We start from the raw sequence: 22,417 nt of genomic DNA, 5'->3' as shown, positions 1-22,417 counted from the left end.
GCTGTTTCTGTGGAATGAACCTAAAAGCTTTTCTTCTGTTTGTGCATAACCCACATTCATAAACCACTCCAATACCTGGCCTCTATTTATGAGTTGAATCTTTCTTTGCAGCTCAGGTTACGTTCCTTGAGAAGGGAAGAAAAATTGTGTCTTCTGTCCAAGGAAGGCCCTGGCCAGCTTTGTCTTCTTGATAAAGCTCTCAAAAAATCCTGAAGGCAATGGTGTGTACTGAACTAACACATAACACGATGATGTAAAGATAGGGCATTCATGAAGAGAAGAGTTAAGATCTTTATCACCGTATACAGAGCAGAGACCAGGATGAACAAGCAACACCCTGTGGCAGGCACACCATGGCATGGCGCAGGCGGAGGTGGAGGGAGAAGGGCAGAGCAAGGTTAATTCTCAACCCTGACAACTGACAGTAAGTCAAGTGCTATTTCAGAACACTTAAAAGTCACTGAGCATACAAGGTAGTTTCATTAGCAACTGCTGACAATGAAAAATAAGAATTTAGACTGCTCTTTGTGCAAATAAAAATATGACAATGAGTAATAGAAAGTTAGTATTTAATATAGGAAAACTCCCATCCTCTGAACTATATACTGTGGGGCTTACAGTGGCTACTTATCAAGCAAGTCTGGAGGAAGAGCATGGCTGGTTAACCATACTGAGAGTGATTCACTTCCATATGCAAACTGGCTCTGGAAAAAAGTAAAAAAAACGTACACAGAAGATCAATCATAGAATGGTTTGGATTGGGACATTTAAAGGTTATCTAGCGCAATCCCCCTGCAATGAGCAGGGACATCTTCAACTAGATCAGGTTGCTCAGAGCCCCGTCCAACCTGGCCTTGAATGTTTCTGGGATGGGGCATCTACCACCTCTCTGGGTAACCTCTGCATTTCAGCACCCTAATCCTAAAAAATTTCTTACTTATAATTAGTATATAAGTAAGTATATATATCTGAATCTATCTGTAAGTATATATATCTGAATCTATCCTCTTTTAGTTTAAAACCATTGCCCCTCGTCCTATCGCAACTGGCCCTACTAAAAAGTCTGTCCCCATCTTTCCTGTAGCTCCTTTAAGTACTGGAAGGCCGCTATAAGGTCTCCCCAGAGCCTTCTCTTCTCCAGGCTGAACAACCCCAACTCTCTCAGCCTGTCCTCACAGGGGAGGTGCTCCAGCCCCCTGAACATCTTTGTGGCCTCCTCTGGACCCACTCCAACAGGTCGATGTCCTTCCTATGCTGAGGACTCCAGAGCTAGACATAGCACTGCAGGTGGAGTCTCACAAGAGCAGAGTAGAGGGGGAGAATCCCCTCCCTCTACTTGCCAGCTACACTTTTTGATGCAGCCCAGAACACAGCTGGCTTCTGGGCTGTAAGCACACACTGCTGGCTCATGTCCAGCTTTTCATCCACCAGTACACCCAAGCCCTTCTCCACAGGGCTGCTCTCAATCCCTTCATCCCCATTCTGCTATTCCTATCTCTTCTTCTGGCAGTAGAGAAAATGCCATCTACTGGATTATAATAGCTGGCTCAGTGTGGTCCACTGAACATTGTTACTAGTCTTTTGTAAAATCTGCATGCACCATTCCTTCACTACATTATTCTAAACTCACATATATTAAAAATGCCTTACAAAAAGATCCAGAAAAGACACTTAGTAGTCCAGATCAGAGAGGGTGACAGTCCCAGAAGGGGTGTGACAGAAGTCTTTACTAATAGTGCCAAGACATTCCTACTGCAGTGATGGAACAGTCTGGTCTTGAGCATGCAAAATGTTTCCGGCAACTCACTTAAAACAGAGTTGCAGATTAACTAGAGGAAACAATAATCAACTACAGGAATCACTTAGTTTTCTGATGTGCTAAAAAGTAATTGCTCCAGAGTATGGCTTTTCAATTTACAATAATGCAGAAGATACTTCTGTGCCTCTCAAGAAAAATGCCACTTCATCAGAATAAAAAGAGAACCTAAAAACATACCCTGTCACGGTAGCTATATAGAGACAATATTTAAATTTTTTAAAAATTCTTGCTCTTCTTCCTTCACCTTATTCACCTTATTTTTAACTTTTTTTTTTTTTTTTTTTAGGTGGGGAAGACAAAAGTGATAAATATGCAGGCAACGAAAGAAGAGAGCTAACTCCTTCATTTTCCTTGTCTCCTCACAATTGTAGTGGAAAGTCTCTTGCCTCTATTCTCACCAATGGCTAGGTACATCTATAAGGCGTTATATCCCAGCTTGACTGCTGAGAGAAGGGAGGCAGGGGCATAGGAGCCCTACCTTCTACCCCACCTTATGTCCCACACAAATACCCCATGCCCAGTCAGTGCTATTAGCATAGAGGGTCCTTACAGGCTTCCTCCAGGCCCTGCAGGAAGCCCACATCTTCAGCTAGCCTGGCTGCACTTTGTCTCCCTGCCTTCACAGAAGCTGCTTGCACTTTCACAGTTGGGGTGAATGGTCAGTAGATACCAGCCCAATGTGGTTCCAAGTCTCATTCCCAAACTGTCAATGACACATACAGGTATACAAGCTCCTTCTCAGTTTCTCTTTTTGATCCGCTTTAAACAAGATACAAAAAGATCACTAGAACAAGGTTAGATTGTCTTCTAGAAAAAACTTAATTTCCACCTGGAAAAAAGAAACAGGTCCAATCTCTCCAAAAGATCACTATGAAAAAAACTTCAGAGAAGTATGAATATCTAAAATACACCAGGAAAAAATGTATTGCAGAAATGATTTATTTCATGCCAACTTAACTCTTTGTCTAGATATTTTAACACACATTTCAAAATCACAACAATAATTTAGACCACTACAGAGAAAAATGTGTAACTCAGTGAATTTCAAAACAAGTATTATGCACATATATCATAAGGCAAAAGAAGATAGTCTATCCATAAGCAGCACTCCTACAGCCTAGCCTTGATATACACTGGAGAATGAAGATCTTCTATTACTAAACCTATACTTACAATCAAATTCCCTTATCTTCCAGATATCTCTATAGAAATGTAAGGTATTTCTATAGAAAATAATTAATTTCTACAGTGATAGCTAAGCTATCACTCTGAATGTATTATATTTCACAGGAATATGTCAAATATAACATTATCCTCAATAAATAACTGAAGTTGCATATTACTATTGCCTGCCAATTACAATTAAAACATACACACACACATAAAAGCATGCTGAGGAATACATTCCAGTGCATTTTAACAGAAACAAAGAATAAGCCTGACTGGGCTCACTATATGACTGAAACAGAAGATACTCAATATAATGAACCATAATCAATAACAGCAATTAATGTATTAGAAAGGGATCTAGTTCAAGGTGCTTTTCTGCTAGGAATGCTGGGGTTTTGTTAACATAATGAAATAGTGTAGGAGTGTCTAGGCTTCAGACTAGACCACTTAATTAGAGGCACGGCTAATATTAGAGAACTGCCATGAAGCCGTACATATTCCCGCAGAGCCAATTAGGGAAAAAAAGAATGCAAAAGTTTCAAAAAGTTTACAAGATTCATAAATAAGCTCCTCTGACAAAATTAGTAATTTTCTGAATGTTAAAGAAAAATTAAAAGCTAGGAGACAATATATACTCTAAGTAGAGTTTTTGTTAATAATTAAGATGCAGATATTTGTAATTAATAGGTCAGATTTCTTTAAGAAGCCTTGTAAGAAATCTTCCTTCATAAAGTGATCCCCATTTGGTATTGTAAATGCCTCTCAGATTGCAAGTAATTACAGCAATAATGAAAACTGGAACAAAACACTGTATTTTTCACATAATATTTACAGCATTCCAAGATAAATTTAATAAAATACAAATATTCATTACAGAAAGAGTAATCACTTTTTTAGTACTTCATATGTAAAAATTGTCATGTTTTAAAATAGCAAGAATAAATATCAGAAAGATAGCAGCTTTCTGCCATTCCCATTAATACCATTAATGACTATTTTACAAGTGCTTGGTTGCAAAATAAAAGCAGATTATATACCATGATCTCTCCAGTAGTGTAAGTTACAGTAGTATAAAGTTTGTTTTTTCTTAATGTTATAATATCTAAATAATAAAATACATCATAGTTTGCCCAAGGTGTCACTATTAGCACAGACTAGAAGTTGCATATCCTTTACCGTCCCTCATAAAAAGACTCTCACTATACTGCACTAAGAGCTGCATCTTTCTTAAGCAGAGTGCAGAGGATTAATTTCCCAATATAGATATCAGAACATGTTTATTTTTAAACAGCTGAAGAAACAGAACTAAAAATCTAGTAAGAGGAGTAAGTTTGACTAGAGCTTTTTGCTATGCATACTTCTATAAGAAATCCAGAACTGACACAATATGGAAGTAGTTACTGTTTTCGCTCCCACTTTTCAAAGTTCATTACAACTTGTATGGATTCTTTTCACTGGTTTAAATATTTGACATGAAGATATTCAATCATATGTGCTTATGTGCTCAACTTGGGTAGTTTTTTTGGTGTTTTTGGGATTTTTTGATGTTCACAGTTGAAGAGCAAACTGCAGAAATGACAGTGAAGTATACCTTAACTGCTCAGTAATTCAGAAAGTGAAATAAGAAATACATAACTGACATTCTTTAGCTGCAAATAAATATGACTATATACCAACAGACTAAATATGTCAACATTCACTTCCCAAAAGCAGTTTGCAAGGCAGTTATATTTTAAATCACCTAATCTAGAACATCAAATCTGGTGCAAGAACACCAGTAACCTACAGTACAGTCACTGCTTAAACATATCAAAGCTAGTTTTAAGTTTTTTTAGCAGTGATACTGTTAGGACTAGAGCTATAGTAGCAAAGAACTCATGGTTTGGGTTGGAAGGGACATTTAAAGGTCATCTAGTCCAACCCCCCTGCAATGAACAGGGACATCTTCAGCTAGATCAGGTTGCTCAGAGCCCCATCCTACCTGGCCTTGAACGTTTCCAGGGATGGGACATCTAACACCTCTCTGGAGTGGGGTAAATCCTTAGGCATGTAGCCCCCAAGCAAGTTCTGTGTTATTCACGCTGGCAGTAACCAAACTAGTTTAGAACTAGCTCAAATACACAGCAAATACTATGCAGGCATATCCCTTACTTCTACAATGTTTTTTTATAGTTTTACTTTGTATTTTTTTGCTGAAAGTCTTTCAGATTTGTCTCTCATATGAATCATAGGAACTTAACTTTTCAATACTTTTGGAGGAACTACTTTTCAAAACATACTAGATTAACTGGCTTACAAGTTGCGCGTAATTAAAGCACGAGTAACTGCTAAAGCAATAAACACTATGGATGAAACCTGACACTTATCAACTCCTTATTTTAACACCCAGCATCCAGGGACACTCAGGATCTCCCGGTGCAATCAAAAGGAGAACTCCTGAGAGATTTTCAGAGCTCTAATTCCCATGCTTGCAAAAAGCAGCCATTGGTTACTCCACTTGCATTACCAAAAAAAGGTCAGTGGATTCCCACCTCAATGAACTCCGAATATCTATGTTAGAAGCTAAAATCCCACTGCCATTAATTTATATAGTAAACTCCTCAAATTATTGTATCCTAATGAAAACTGCACAGAGGGCTTACACCAGGGACTAGTTAGCTTTTGTATATAAAATCCTGACCAAGTTTCCACTGAAAATTCTGTTTGCAGCCATTCCAAGAGGGGGAAAACCAGACCCAGCAAGGCTTAATCCAACTCTCTGAAGTCAGAAGGGGCTAGGTAAGGATCCACAAGCATTCAGAAAAATAAAATATTCCTTCTACAATTTTTCCATTAGCACTGAATTAGATCCCTTTGTAGTGACAATTCAAGAGTTAAACAAAGAACTTGAACCTATTTCATCCGAAGATTTTTACAAATAAACTTTTGGGCAATTAAATGAGATACAAATTTTAAAAACAGATATATCAAGTCTAAGAACATTCATGTGGATGGAAGTTCAGGAACATATACAACTCCTTTCATATAAGGCTGAACTCAGGATAACATTCTTAAGTAGATCTAAAATAAATTAACTAGGTGCTAGAATAAAGTTGCTAAAGAATAATCTGAATTTAAAAAGTGTCATTTTCTCAACTTCCAGTCCCTGACACAGCCATAAGACTTCAATCAAGCCTTTACAATATAAGAAATACCCAAACCGAAAAAGTGCCCTCTTACAGTAATCTGGAAATTGCATGAGCTTGAAACACTTGTGGGCATGGCTGTTGTTCAGTGTGTTCACCTAAGAATAAAACTGACGATTATTTTATGTCTGCCAATTTATTAATGTAGTTATTTCTATACAAATAGAGTATTTTTTCTCCTTCATAGTAACAATTCAGTGTTTTAAAACAGGCAGATCTATATATTACAAATGCCACTACTGTTAGAACACATGATGTACTAAATCACAGGAGGTAGTTAGATTCCCATTAACAATTACTTCAGAAAACAAAGACTTATTTTGAAAAATCAGTAGAACACCTCATTCATGAAAACTTATTTTTCAGAAGAACTCATTCCTAGCTGCTTTAAAGGATGTCTGTGTTTTAAGCATGATAAAGAATTCATGACAGAAACATGTCCTGTTTCAGTTTTCAACATAACTTTGCAATAAGCACGTAAGAAAACCTCCAAGTCGTAAAGACTTAAGACAAATTGCAATAAAGCAACATTTTAAATTAATCAAATTTCCAAAGATATCATGAATTTGACCACATCTTTTACCTTATGATTACATTTGAAAATTCATTCAACTAACTATGGTTTAAAAAATATATCTACACAATGAAATCAATGTGAAGCTTTTTTACACTGTTAATAATTGGCATTTTTGAATGGCATTCAAATGAATAAGCATTATTCTTTTTGCAACAACTTATTGCAAAATACAGGCACCTTAAAAATAGATACATAATGCAATCAGGGCATTTGGGACATTAAAGGTGTTTACCATTATCTAGTCATGCTATGTATTTCCCTTCTTTTAAAGAAATACTCTACAATTTGAAGCCGTGCCTGAGGTGTGTGCAAATTAAAATGTTTCAGCATTTAACTCAAGTTTCACATTTCTTTTACAGTTACAAAAACACTAATATGCCAAGATTTTCAACTGTTTTAAGTGTAAAAAATCTTAAGCAGACATTGTATCTTCAATAGTGTATTCTTGCTATTGCACATATGACAGTGAAACTCTGGTCCGTATTGAAATTCAACTATTTACACATGCTAAAATCATTTATCTGCATATAATGTTGGAAAAGAAAAAATACAGCCTTTCTTGACCAATCCACCTTGCTCTAAAATTTATGCCATCAAATTTCACAGAATCATAGAATACCAGGTTGGAAGGGACCTCATGGATCATCTAGTCCAACATTTCTGAGCAAAAGCATGGTCTAGACAAGATGGCCCAGCACCCCATCCAGCTGAATCTGAAAAGCGTCCAGTGTCAGGGGATCCACACTTTCCTGGGTACATTATTCAAGTGGCTGATTGTTCTTATTGTAAAAAATTTTCCTCTTGTGTCCAATCAGAATATCCCCAGCAGTAACATGTACCCATTACTCCTCATCTTTCCCGTGTGACTCCTTGTAAAAATGGAGCCTCCATCACCTTTGTAGCCACCCTTTAAATGCTGGAACATGCATTTTATGATTTTATGAAGAACAGCCTGACATTCAATCTCTCTCCTTATACAGGGTCTGATTCAAAGACCACTGAAGCCAAAAGAAGCTTTAATTTAATTCACTAGATTTTGGACTAGACATGAAGTTCAAATAGAAAAATTATAGAAAGTGTTTACTATAGTAATTGACATAACTGCACTTTGGATGCATTAAGATGCTCTCACAGCATCTGATAAAATACAAAAAAATTCCTTCCAAAAAATCCCCTTTCTTAAACTTACAATGTTAACAGTTCAAGTTGAGCGCTAGGTATATTTATGAAGTTTACCCTCTACTACTTTAATTAATAGTTTTCTCCTTTTGGTCATGACACAAAAGCCCACACTGATGCACAACAATATCTATAATAGAAGCAGCATATTCTTGTCATAAGTAGTAAAGTTACCATACAGGTGCATTTCCAAAACAGCTGTTCCTTCATATTCTTTTTTTTAAACAAAAATGGTCTTTTCTGGTTCAGTGATATAGCATAAATACAGTATTTCCCAAGCAATGAGTAAGAAATAGATGTCCACTGAATTTTCTTTAGCTTTGAGGAGCTTAGACATCTTCAAATATTTCACTTCGAGACATTGACAGGTATCTTCCACCAGGCTGGTACCTGCAGAATCAATGTTAAATATGAAAAAGTATCATAGGAAACAGAAAAATAAGGACCCATGAAACCATGTAACTCTCACTGCACTCTTACTCCTTAACTCTCAATTAATTATAGGATCTGAACTTCTGCTTAATTACTGTTTCCATGAGAATTTGATAGACAGTCATTAAATTAAATCTCATGTGACCAAGAAAAACAGTGATATGAATATTGTGAGTCTTAAAGATTTCCCGATACAAAGGAAAGAAGTTGAATGTTTTGTTGTTTTCTTTAAAAAAACCCACAAAACAACCCAAACAAAAAACAGCATCCAAAAGTAGTTTGGGCAATTAGCAAAACACCTCACTGGGTATTCCTAGGAGAAATACAGTATCAAAAATAATTAAAACAAATGAGTGCATATTTAGTGGGAAAAAAGAAGCTGCACAAATTGCTGGTCAAATATATTTTTAAAGCATTTTAAAAGCACAAGTATATATTTCCTCTCCACAGCACTTACCAAAACCTGAACAGACAAAGTGAGAACCCACTGTCCCTAGCGCTCTTACTGTCCTAGAATGCTTGTAACTATTGCAGGGACTATACTTTTAAAAGTGTTACACAAGCTATTTTTAAGTTAATTGAAATTTCATATGCAATTATGCTTGATTTATTACCTCTATGAAATGTAATGCAGTTTATTAGAGAGAAAAGCTCAACTAAGCTCTGTGGCTCCAGATTTTCTTTTTAAAGAAAAAGTTCAAAATGTTCCACTCTGTAGTCTGTATAGGTGCCAGAAATCTTCAGATATTGTACTTGAAAAATATTTGCTCCAAACCAATTATATATGCATATTCCTAATTTTGTAGACTACTACCCCTTTCCAACTGTACAGAAATCAATAGCTGACAGAACTGCTAGGCTACTTCCTCTTTAAACCAACCTCGGAAATGTGGTGACATCAGACTACAGGAGTTAGGTGTTGATACAAACTAAATCAGTCTGTGAAACCTGGCAGTGCCATTTATGAATGTTCTTTCCATGTTTTTGAACTGGCATTTATTTGTTGACGTTACAGATGTTAAGTCAACTGAAATAATTTATGATCTTTTATTGGTTATGCTACTTTTACCTGAAAAATAATGTAAACTGTAACTTTTTATAAGTGAATCTAAAATTATTTATCATTAAATGGTTCCACATCCTAACTGCCTGGATTAAAAAAGCACCCATAAAATGTATTACTTGTTTCTTAAATATGAGCAGAGCTTAGGAGTTACAGAAGACAGTCTATTTCCTGACTAAGGAAATCTGGTGTTGCAGTCACACTCACAGAATCACAGAATTCTCTATTATAGACACAGCTATACTGTGCAGTCTGGGACTTCTTGTTCACTAAATTCAGATTTTAATTTACTTCAGTAGTTCCAAGATCTGATCCCCAGGTGTATTCCGGTAACTATTGGTTCTGCAATACTCAGTTTTCTTTCTTGCATCCCTTTATAATGGTTTTTATACAGACAAATCAAGTGAACTTTCCAAAGCCTTGTAGAAAATTAAAGAAAAACCTTATATTCTACATATGCAGGACATTCTCCAGTTTTGTGATTTTATATACAGTATTTTTCAGATTATGCCCACAGAAAAAATAATATTCGACTCAAATCTTACTCAGACATTTCTAAAAAACTGAAAAACCTCAAGGTTTCAACTGGGTTTTAAAACAATTCCCATATCATGGAGGAGAAGGAAGAAAGGGAAGGAGTTGGTGAGATGATAAATTTTTAGTTTACAAAACTATTATTATGACACCATCCAATACAGCTGTCATAGGTCTGAAGACAGAAGACATGAGTATCATTTAATTGTAAATAACAGAAAATTCCTCACCTTCCCAAGTCCAATTCAAGAGGGTCATCATTAATTGAATCGGCATTAAAATCCAAAGGTTCTGCATCCTGGAGGAGTTCTATTGTATCTCTTTCAGTCCTACCATTTGATCGGGTATACTTTGATAGTGCTGGAAAGTGAAAACATTCATTTGCTCCGTGAACATCTTGTCGCACGTGGAGACATCAAACTCAGAAGACCATTATAGTAATTTGCTACTAGCTCAACCAAAGTGTAAGTATAATGATTTAGAGTACATTCAGTATTAAGCCAAATCTGGCTAAAATGCTTGAATTTGTAATATTTTATTTTTGTATCTCCATACCAATATAATTATAATTTTTCTTTCGCCCCTCAAGTAGATGGAATCTACTTTGCAATGAATCAAAGAAAACAAGAAGTTATATGCAAATTTTACTTTTAAACCAACCAATCATCCGCTCCTCTTCCCAACTTCCCACTTTAAGCTAGTTGGAGGTTTTTTAGTTTGGTATTGTTTGTTTTTGAAGAGGCAATCTCATGAATTAATGAAATGCAGCTGTTCTGCAGTTCACTCTGCTACCTTCACTAGGCCAGTACCTACAGCTTGTTTTGGTGCTGGAATGCTACATATTAAGATGTTTAAAATACAGTTTCATATTTCAGTTAGTCTACCACTGGAAATCTGGGTTTCCATCTCTGGTAAGAGAATGGGGAAATCTACCAGAGTTTTCTCAAAACCATGTTCAAAGTTTCCCTCCTCCTCCCCCTTTTTCCTTCCATTTTTCAGCCTCAATTCTTCTTATTAGCTTACAAGAGCACATAAAATACATAAAAACCCCATTAACTCTGTGACAAATAAACATTTTGGAAATTTAGAGCATTCACAAAAAAGTTTTGCTAACAGATGTTATTAAATGAGCATGTATACACTTGTGTGGTATGTTAGTGGCTTTACATTCGTTGGTCATCTGAGTATTCCACCACTCAAGTCTGAGAGAACTAATTCGCAACTAGAAGAGATAAATTTTAAGATTTAAAACTACCCACTTCAAGACATAACCTAAATAAAGTCTCTTTGTTGACAACTGCTACTCTAATTGCAAACACTGTAAGTCCCAGAAGACTGAGTCAGAATCTCCAGCCTCAACTAGTTGAAGTGTTGAAGATGGGAAGAAACACAGCACTCTTTCAGGTGTCTTTAATGGGCAAGATGGCACTGTGCCACAGAAGGGAATACATCAGGACATCATCTAAGACAAAAAGGAATATATTTGAAGCTACTTACACAGCCAGTGTTGTGCAGGCAAGATATTAAAGCAAAACAAAACAAAACAAAACAAACTCCCTCCAAAAGCTTACGTCTATTGGTATTTGTCTCTGAGAAGCTGGATTCTTTTTGGTCTGTGTGGACAACTCTGTTTCTAGTAGAATCATCTCTATTTCCATACCGTTCCTTCCATTCCTGGAAAAAAGGCCAAAAAAAGAAATGTAAGCTGTGAGAAAAAAGCAACACAACAAAAGCATATACAGGATCAAGAAATATTCCAGACCCACAACTTAGAGCTAACTGATCAGTCACATCAGACTACTATGAAAGGAATACTTTGAAAATGTGCCTGTTCAGTTTCTTGATACAGAAAGAATTTTTGTTTTATTTTAAACTCAAAATATGTCCCTTCAATAAGCTGGCTGCCATAACTGCTCTTTAGAAAAAAGACTTTCAGAAAATAAATTACATATTGAATCTGCACTCAAAGTTCACTCAGCTGTTTTGGTGGGAACATTGCTTTTTTGATTTCTACTTCCATCTAGTGGTAGAATGGAAAAATAACCAGATGCAGATAGCGCAAAAAACCCCATTTGGACAGGCAGTGTTTACTAAGCTTGTTGCTCTGTGTTTCATTTCACGCTTAGTATGTAAACATTTTTGTATGAAGTATAATGAAATATTAAAGAATAAAATGTCTCATGATTTTATTAATAATTTCATGTCTTAATAGAAACTTTTCCAACTGTTCCAGTTAATATGTTTCAGATTCATATCTAGATCCCAGATTATGCACTGGTAGGAACTGGAATACTCAAAGTTACAGTGCTAATTTATGCCATATGTTACAGTTCTAAGCTCCAGAAGGATCAAACATTTAATTATGATCCACTCTCAAAAGCCCCAAAAGTTTCAAGAATTACTTATTTGCTATGTAAAGTCAAAAACCAGGTACATCTGAAATTGTCTGCTGTTGAACTAAAATTGTTGATTAATGTAAGATCATTTCAGCATATACCAAATGCATCAGGCATTTGCTACTATTTTGTTTCACAATCAGTTCAAATTCTAAAATTATGAGATGGGAGAGAGGATCAGAAGGTCTATGCAGTATTGGCTGTCATCCACAATTAAAGTATTCCTGAGCCTGAAAAGTCAAGAGGTTTCAGTCCCAGTATTATCTTGTCTTTCTGCAGATAATATTTTCCCCTTCTTCCAGTTAGTTCATTTTTTGCATGCATCCTTTCAATTTATCTCTTTGATTGTGACTTTCTATACTAAATTACAAATATTATAAATTAGTGAAAACCCAAAGCTATAGTTAACTGAAGCTCCTTAAAATGAAACTGCCTGAATAAAATATTTTTTATTCATATTGACTGTCTTCACAAATCTTTCAATTCAGTATTCACTCAAAGTCCGACTTGAATCAAACATTCTGTCCCTCAGTGGTAACACTATTAATCCTGTCTTAAATGTAATTCCCTCATCTGAAAAAAAAATCAAATAAAATTTAAAAAACTGTGCCAATTACTTTCCAATGAGTCCACAAAGCAACAGGTAAGTTTGGGAGGAGAATACAGTCCTCATTTCAGTGAATAGGATGACACTGCAACTGCAGTTATTTCAAGCAGAGCAGTATCAATATAAGAGACTGATAATAAGCCATTTCATGTTATTCTGCATCCTAGAAATTGGGACCCTTTTTAATGATTGTTACACCTATCAGCACACACTGTTCTCACAGCACACTAAATAACAGAAGTGTCCAAGAACTGTGAAACAATCACCCTCTTATCATCTAAAACTAAAATGTAGATTACTCACCCCCCCCACCTCCCCCGAAAAGACTATTCTGCAAGATTAAACTGATTCCATCAATTATTGGGGACTTACTTTTTTCTGAAATAGATCATGCTGAATTAAATAGCAACAGAAAATCCTATCAGATATTGTTGTATATTAATATTATAATTAGCTAAAACAATCTCATACCCTTCTTCTGTTTTCACCTTCTTCCTGCCTTTGTCGTTTTCTTTTCTCTATAAATATAAAAAAGAAAAATAATCTGAGCTCCATACAAGAAAAAATCACTACCAATATTTTTTTTAAACAAAACAATGAAAATCTACCAAAGATTCTTATTGAAATATATGGCTTATACAATTACATAAAACCAAAAGACAAAGTTGCTTGTCTATTATTATGGAGTTTCCCATTGAAGTGAATTCATCATGATGATTATCTTGCACCAAGGCATAACATTTGGATATCAGCTGGCAAAGTAAAAACCAAAACTTCTTCAAAATAGCTGGGAAAAGTATGACATTAAAAAGAAACTTGAGCATTACTGAATCAAAATCTTCCTGAAATTTTATGAGGCCTAAAGCATGACCCAAACAGTTTGTGTCCATATCTGGTATTAAGATGGAAGTGTAACATCATAGTATCAAAGAAACAGAAACCCCTCATTTAAGGGAATGACAGACATTCCTCTTTCTCCAAGAAAAGAAATACTACCACCCTAAGTAAATCTACGTTTTGTTTTTCATAGACTATGAAAGGAGAATAAAAGTATTGCATACTATAACATTGTATCCAGAGATTTAAATTTTGAAAAAATTACTTAGGAACCACAACAGCTTTTAATGACTTTCAATAAAAAGAAACATTTTTTATTTTCTTCAAGAAACATTTTCAATAAAAATTATCATTAAAAAAATTAAAAGGCTCTCCAAAACAACAGAAAATTACATCTCTACAGAGTAACAAGCTTTCCTGTGATAAAAACCAGTTAGTTGAATCAGCAAAAAAATCCTAAAGGAAATAACAGAATTTGGGCAGCTCAACCAACACACTTAAACAAAGAAAGATTAAAATTAGTTTGTTGGTGATAAAGACAATTTAAGTGCTAACTATCCTTTACGACATATTACACAAGCACCTGCTCAGGTATTATTCTGACTTCAGAGGAGTATCACTTAAATGAACTGTAAAATATTTAGAAATATCTGAATTCAGACAATGGATAAGTAAAACTGATATATCACTTAAGATGTCAGTGTAGTCCAGTACTGTGTATATAGCAACCATAATGCTGTAAGTCTGTCGCATTTTGTGCAGCAGACTGCTTCAGTACAGTTTACAAACTACTGATAAGCTGTATATTGGGGCTATTTTTGTGCAACGTTTCAGACAAGTTTAACGCAACACATTATATTTTGTATGAAAACTAGGATAGAGAACCTAACTTACCTCTTCTGATGAGCTCTTTTCCTTCATCAATCAAATCAGAGGTCATTTCACTATCCCCCATGAACTGCTGGAATCCCAAAAGATTCAAACAACGAGTTCCTAAACTGGAAAAGAATAGGCAATTTCCTTTGTTAATCTACAATGAACAGTTTAGATGTACTACAATGCAAAATGTAAAACAAATTATTCAGAAATTTATGGACAATTCAAGTAGAAAAACAATACAGAAGACAGATTATTATATTATCTGAGAAATCAGAAAATTCAGAAGTGACGTGTTCCTAAGTGCAACTGAAAGTGATAGAATAATCCTATTCAAATAGAGATAAAACTGTTTATAGTCTGAGAGTAGTGCAAATGATTAAGAGAATTGCTTGAAATGTTCACATATATAACAGAAATTATACCTATGATATCTCATTGACTCTTTTTTGCTAGAAGACAATTACTGTAAAAATTGTTCCTATTATGATTTCTGTGGTTTTGAAACAGTAATAACATAGGAAAGCCACCTTCACCTCAGGTTTCACTCAGGAGAAACGTTTCACACACTCTTAAGCTGCAGGGATGCTGGCTGCCACTTGCAATATCCATTAGGTAGCAGTCAAATAACAATATTGCTCCACCTTTTTTTAAGATACACCTAGAGCTAGATAGCCACTTTCCCCTTTTCAAATTCACGCCAGAGAATGCAATTGTTGTTTTTGTTTTCCTCTCTATGGACCGAAGAATCATTAACATGTTCAAAATTGGCTTAATTGTATATTTATGCTGAAAAGTTCCTTCTCCTGTACTATCTGGACTGCTGGATTAAACAAGGGAGACAGCTTTCCTTGACAGATTTTAATTAAACGTACAGTTTTGCATGTATCTGAATTATTAGAGGGCATTAAAGTTCATGCAAAGCAACTTCCTCCTCATTAGTTTCTGTTCTTCCTTTTCACTATGGCATTCAACACCGAGAATCATCATGGATGAGAAGTCACACAAACTATTTCTTGTCACTGACTTTCCCGTTTAGGTTTTTGGGTTGTTTTTTTTTTTTCCTCCACCACCATTTTTGCCATCTAACTTAAAGGTAAGCAGGGAAAACCCAGGACTGGATCCTTGTCTTACTGTCTATAAATGTACACAGGGTATTACTGGACATTCAAGGCATTTAACTACATTTTACACGACTGAAAACATACACGTTGCACCTGACTGAATGGTAATACAAAATAGAAGAAGTGAACATAAATGTAGCCAAGCAAGGTCAGACCGAAAGTGTCTCATGCCTTACAGTGGTCAAAAGCAGATATTTGGAATGTAAGGATAAAGCAAGCATACAACAGTATTTTCTGCAAATACCCTTCCAGCCAACAAACTGTGGCTTAGGGAAACAAGATCAAATGATTTAAACCACTATGCTTTCAAACTGAAGTCTGGTAACAGATCAGAAATTTGTTATGAGTCTGTTAGAAAGTTCATTACCTGAAGTTTCTGATAATGCTTATTAGGTTATTAGAAAATCTTGCTGAAAACATGGTAATTTTAATCTCAAAAGCAGAATCTAAATGCTTATGGGCTTCAGAGTTTTAACAGATCAGATCTCAAAACCAAGGAACGTAGTTTAATGGGGAAAAAAACTTCACAACTCACTTATGAGTTAATACAGTCAATACTTTTAAAATACATGCATTTCACATATATAAATAGACACTTACTGGTTTAGTTTTTGCATTTTTATTAATGTGTCACAATTTAACTGCTGGAAAAGGAAAAGTGAATCTTTTCCTGATCAGTGAAACTAATATTACTAATGTAAAGAAACATGGCGGACCTGTCTTGCAAATCACTTACCTAAAGTATGTGGCAATACAGAGAATGACAACAAGCATTGGGTAGTAAATATAGAATCCATCTGCAATGAAGGACAGCACTCTCATGGATCCCATTATCTGGAAAAAAAATCCACAAGAACAAGCTCTAATCAGATACATTCTACCTATATCCATAAAGATTGTGCCATCTCACTATTTTCAGTCTGCAACACACAAGCACACAATCCTTTACAGTTAATGAAACCTGACTAAGTATTATCATCACAGATCTGATTCAGACAGTTGACCCAGAACAACTAGATATAAACGCCATCTCTAACAGTGTATCCACGTAGAGGTTTCTAAGATGCTAGATCTTGTCTCACCTAATCCAGAACCAGTTCAAATCTGGTGGATCTTTTCATCTACTGTGAAAGGAGTCTCTGGACAACACTAAGAATCTACTTGCTAATTAAGACATGAGACATAACTTGCTGTCCTACAGAAATTTGTTGTTTAGTAAAACCAAACTCACTGGTTTTCAGTGGCAAGTTAGGTTTGCCTGATCTATAAAGGTGTCCCATAAAGACAGTGGAAACTAAAACTATTAGGAAGTGAAGAACAGTCTGAATTCTTCAGTATAATACTTTACTTTCTTAGGATAAAGAGACCAAAACGAAATAATTGAGCTAGTGATGAACCCTAGCAATCATTACCAAACTCCTGGTCTATCACTAAGTATTTGTACCCTGTTTAATACTAGTGAAGAGATTGAATGTCTGAATCTTACTATAAGAAATATTTTAAAATATTTTTACTATTCTCCAAACCATACAGACGACTCAAAATTACATTTTCTATACTTACAGATGTATAAGCAGTTGGCTGTGTGTTTTTGTGAGAGATTGTTGCATCCATATGGGTCAATCCCAAAAAGTTCAAGCATAATGGTGGAGTGAGACGGCAAAATAACCTTCACAAATGCAAGAGGCAACAGCATTTAAAACAATTTCTTGCACTAGAAATATCAAGAAATCGTAAATGGACACATCACAGAATAATGATGTACAGATTATGAGGATTTATACTCATATGATTATAAATGAAAGAATATAAATCAAAGTTTTATGGAAACTTTCAATTATTTGACAGAAAATCTGGAAAATATATGCCACATACTCACATGCCACTGAAAAGGAGACTGTATGCATCTGTCTGATGATGTGAAGCTAAGTAATAATAGTTAAATACACGGATCCTGAAGACAGTAGAGTAAACACAGATACTTAGGAAAAAGATGGTAAGAAAACAGGCCATCTGAGGGAAAAAAAAAATCGTTTGAATATAGAACTCTACTAGAAGTTTTAATGCATTCAGCACATAGTCTGTTCACACAACAGGTTGACTGCAGTCTAATTTTCCATTTTGAGAATGGACAGTAACACCAGCTCTGAGAAGAGCTTTTCAGGAGTTTTGTTGACTAATTGTGCTGGTTTCAGCTGGGATAGAATTAATTTTATTCCTAGTAGCTCGTACAGTGCTGTGCTTTGGATTTAGTGTGAGAATAATGTTGATAACACACTGATGGTTTAGTTGTTAAGTAGTGCTTATCCTCAGTCACGGATTTTTCAGTCTCCCATGTTCTCTCTGTGAGCAGATGTACAAGAAGCTGGGAGAGAGCATGTCCAGGACAGCTGACCTGAACTAGCCAAAGGGATATTCCGAACCATAAAGCATCATACTCAGTACATAAACTGGGGGGGGGTTTGGGGTGGCCAGGAGGTATGGATCACTGCTCAGGCACTGGTCAGTGGGTGGTAAGCAACTACACTGTGCATCACTTGTCTTCATCTTTGTTTTCTTTTTTATTTTTTTAATTACATGCCTTTTCATTACAATTATAATTATTATATTTTTAAATTATTATTATATTACATTTTATTTAGTTACTAAACCCTTCTTATTTCAACCCACAAGTCTTACCTTTCTTTCCAATTCTCCTCCCCATCCCACTGGGGGGGGGAAGGAGTGAGCAAGTCTCTGTGTGGTGCTTAGTTCCTGGCTGGGGTTAAACCACAACACTAATTTAAATTACGAATGATACTTGTAACATTCTGCACTTCATATAAGCTAACACAGTGGACTCTAGGAACATTTATTCTTCTACTTTTCACTATGTAAATGAAATTGCTGTAATTGCCTTGATAGATTTGACAGTTTTCTTCCCACAAAAAGTGATAAAAACAAGTGCGTTCAATTCAACCTAGTTTGTTAGTATACTGGAATTTTTCAGCTCAGTTTCTTTACTGATAAATTTTTCATACACGTGCCACCCCTGTGACTGAATTTCTGGTCAGCAGCGAATTCCTGTTTAGGAAAGAAACGTCACAGACATCGCTAATTAGACAAAATCTAAACACCTACGCTTCAAGTTAATGTTTCACAAATTACTACACAAGATATTCAGCTGAACTGGGTCACACCTTCACCCCATACTGTAGAGTTGTGAGAAGTGGCAAAACGTAGACTCCCTCCACAGAAACAAAGTTTGATATTATATATATTAGGGATCTTCTGAAAGTTGACAGATTATTTAGAGACTTATTTTTAAATCAATCTCATCTACTATGGTAATAAAGATTTCATTGTGTGATTATCTCAAACTTACCTCTATGTATATATAATTATATGTCTTTTCTGCCAGCTGTATGAAAACTGCAAATAGCGATAAAACTGGTTTTGTGCTGAAAAATGTGCACTCTGACCACACAACAATTACAGAGAAAGTGGCCAGAACAACTGCAAGCACCCTGTAAAACCACGGTCGTAGAAGACATTCCCAGTACCACTCTGGAAAAAACAAGCACACACACATTCGGAATGGGTTAATGAAAATTACACAGCCAGAAATGGAACTCCCTCTCAAAAACAGTCACAAACTTCTTGCATGCATACCCTCTAAAGGCTGGAATCTTTGAGGTCACACACTTACTTTTCAGGGCTTTTCCAATGCCCAGAGATCTGGTTCAGCTCTAAGGAATCATATACACAACTGGGGAAAACAGAGTGGGATTTGGGAGGCAAATTTTGCAAATGGACTAGGGGGTGTGGGGCATGTAGAACAGAACTCCACTTTTGGCACAGGTATGATGGGTGATGTGCTTCTTGTCTGTTCATCTGTTAGCCTCTCAGAAACAGTTTAGACTCTAAAATTATACTGTCCTATCCTGGAAATAACTCATTGCTAGTACACAACCAATTAAAAGTTAAAACTTGATTAAGAGAAGACACTTTCTGAAAAGATGCACAAGCAGACATGTCTCCTAATGTATGGTATGTGACAGACGAAGAGTCCTTTCCTCTGCTTTACTAGAAGAGCGGTGCCACCTCAATAATATCCCACAAATGTAGAAGGTAGCCATGACCAAATAATTTAAAGTTGTTATTTTTCTTTCTTCTTTCTTCTTCTAAGGCTTCAAAGTTTTATATTCCTATTACAACATATTACTGTTGTAAAGAAATTTAAGCTTATGGTCAAGATCGTAAGTCAATACCTGATAGCTATTCCATTACATAAATGCATTAAGATGCACATTTGCTTCCCTGCTACTGTAACTGAACTTCTTATCTAAAACAATCAGTTCTTACAAAACAGTACTCATTACTTCTTTAAATATTCAAAATCTGTATGACAGCACTTACCAACAGTTGGTGTGTAGAAATACTGTATAATTTTATTCTCTGGTTCCTGGGAATGAAAGGTATGAACAAACTGTCGAGTTGCACTGGTTTCATTTTTTGCCACATCTTCTAGGTAAAATGCTTGTTCTAAAAGAATTTGCCACTGGACCTGTGTACGACGATGTCTCTGTACTGAATAAATTACCTACAATAAATTCCAAGAAACTACGGTTACAATATACTTGTTTCAAGAAACAGAGAAGAGCCTTGCAAAATCCCTTAAAAATGCCTACATTACAGAATTGCAGACATTAATTCTGTATACTCTTAAAAGCAGGCAGTTAATTCTCTAAACATATACATGGTAAGAGGACTGCACATGACTCCAGAGTTTTGCTGTTCTTTTATCACAATCTATCTGTAGCAACAACAGCCTATTTTTTCCAACATACCACTTTATTTTTGCATCTTAGTGAATATAAAGCTTTTATTACAATTTTTTTTCTAGAATGCACTGTCAAGCAATCATTACAACGCTTACTCAGAGACAGTTAAAACACTGTCAAGAACACTTTTTACACATCCAGAAATTTGATCTGGATGCCATTTGGGATATTAAACTTCTATGTTTCCTTTCATTGAGAAAAGTTTCTGTTAAGTAGCAATCCCAAAACACACTATACTCAGCAATTCAGGTAAAGTGCATTGAAAATCCTTGTTTGACTAGCATTTAGTCTCACTACATTAGTGTGAGGCATTCTCTCATTTGTTAGTATACCTGCTTGTGAAGTTTGACCAAACTTTTTTCACTTGGATAACTGTTCTGTCTTTCATCAAAATCTTCATAATCATCCATGTTCCTACCCATTCTTTCCTGGTACTCAGTAGGACACTAGAAGGAAAAGGGAAAATTAAATGGAAGATGAAGGAATAGCAAGTGCTCTTTTCTAATTATTTGGAAATGTTTGGGGAATTTAATGGAACTGAAAAGTGCATTCTAAGTGTAGATTTTTCTGTTTCTAAAATACTACATATGTCAAAATAATTATAGTAGATAATTACAAAATCATAGGACAGCATTGTGCAAAGAATTTCAATTCAAATTCTTGTCAGAAATTCACAAGATGCCAGTTAGAGATTTTGTGTTAAGGGAAAAAGGAAATAATGTACAGGTATTCAATAGGTGCAGGAAGCACTCCCTCCCAGTTGAACAATTATGGCTGAAGATGAGCAATTTGTTACCTTTTTCAGTATTGTATCAACACATTTTCTCAAAGGATGATTATACTTGATACTCTCACTTACTTTACGGACTTCCTGTTGAAAAAAAAAAAAGAGTTGTTTGACTATGTTTAATAGATTAAAAAATTTTACAGGGTCAGATAAGAGTTCCAGCTCTCTCAATGGAAAAGATAACCATCATGCTTAAAACCAACAAAACTTCCTAAAAGCCACAGCTTTACTGCACATGTAATAAGAGGGAACTTAAGGTACTTTTTTTGCATATATGTATTTTCTTTTTAAAACCACAGTGCCAGTGTGGAAATATTATTCTATGAGTGTGTGGAGGATTGGTTTCTATGCATAAATGTTGAAATGGAAAATACTTTCTTACTTCAGTTGTAGGTAAAGAGGAAGAGTATCTTACCTGGTTTAGTTCCACTTTTATGACTTTAAGCAGCTTGATGAATATAATTTTACACTACTTCATTTTGTACCTTCCTCACATTTATCTCCATATAGGTCACTTCTGAGACCATTTCGCATTTATTAGTAATGAAAAGATGGCACCTAAAAGCTAGGTAAGTTGTGTCAGAACTGGCTCTAGCAGTTTATCAGGCTTAGCGAGAACTACCTTTTATTCATTATCCTATTGGCAAACCAGAGGAAAAACTTCTGATGCTTTTTTGTTGCTGTTACAAACAGCACTTTATAAACAAGATGTAAGTTCTAGAGTCTGGAGGACAGGAATCATTGTAAAGCCTTAGAAATCTTGTCAAATACAATGATTATGCAGACAGAATTGTATTTGTTTAGTGTGACAAAGCTAAATGCATATAGACAGTCCTTCAGCATATAAAAGGCTGTTTTAACAGATGATTGTCAGTAAAACTGGATTCTCTCCAAATCTCCTAAAAGAGATCTGATTAGTGTGGCAATGTAGTGTGTGGCAAAATAAGTCTGTGGCTATGATCTTACTGACATCACAGAGACTTGGTGGGATGACTTCTATGACTGTAG

At 35.5% G+C, this 22,417-nt stretch overlaps 1 protein-coding gene across 1 annotated transcript in view; it reads right to left on the bottom strand.

Moving 5' to 3' along the window:
• Positions 1-2,740: 2,740 nt before the first annotated feature.
• The window catches only part of LMBRD2 (LMBR1 domain containing 2), a 33,183-nt gene continuing 13,506 nt past the window's right edge, over positions 2,741-22,417 (bottom strand). The window contains exons 6-17 of the mRNA XM_026865560.1: positions 21,419-21,493; positions 20,955-21,068; positions 20,198-20,381; positions 19,164-19,345; positions 17,679-17,812; positions 17,363-17,468; positions 16,536-16,633; positions 14,694-14,797; positions 13,434-13,480; positions 11,531-11,633; positions 10,190-10,319; positions 2,741-8,320 (exon numbers count right to left, since the gene is read on the bottom strand). Coding sequence (XP_026721361.1) covers positions 8,260-8,320; positions 10,190-10,319; positions 11,531-11,633; positions 13,434-13,480; positions 14,694-14,797; positions 16,536-16,633; positions 17,363-17,468; positions 17,679-17,812; positions 19,164-19,345; positions 20,198-20,381; positions 20,955-21,068; positions 21,419-21,493 — 1,338 coding nt within the window. The 3' untranslated portion in view covers positions 2,741-8,259. The remainder of the gene's footprint in view (positions 8,321-10,189; positions 10,320-11,530; positions 11,634-13,433; positions 13,481-14,693; positions 14,798-16,535; positions 16,634-17,362; positions 17,469-17,678; positions 17,813-19,163; positions 19,346-20,197; positions 20,382-20,954; positions 21,069-21,418; positions 21,494-22,417) is intronic.

Source organism: Athene cunicularia (assembly GCF_003259725.1).
Source record: "Athene cunicularia isolate RWA chromosome Z unlocalized genomic scaffold, athCun1 chrZ_part1, whole genome shotgun sequence".
NCBI classification, from domain to species: Eukaryota; Metazoa; Chordata; class Aves; order Strigiformes; family Strigidae; genus Athene; species Athene cunicularia.
The sequence above is the reverse complement of the archived record's forward strand: the minus strand, read 5'-3'. Positions and strand labels throughout refer to the sequence as shown.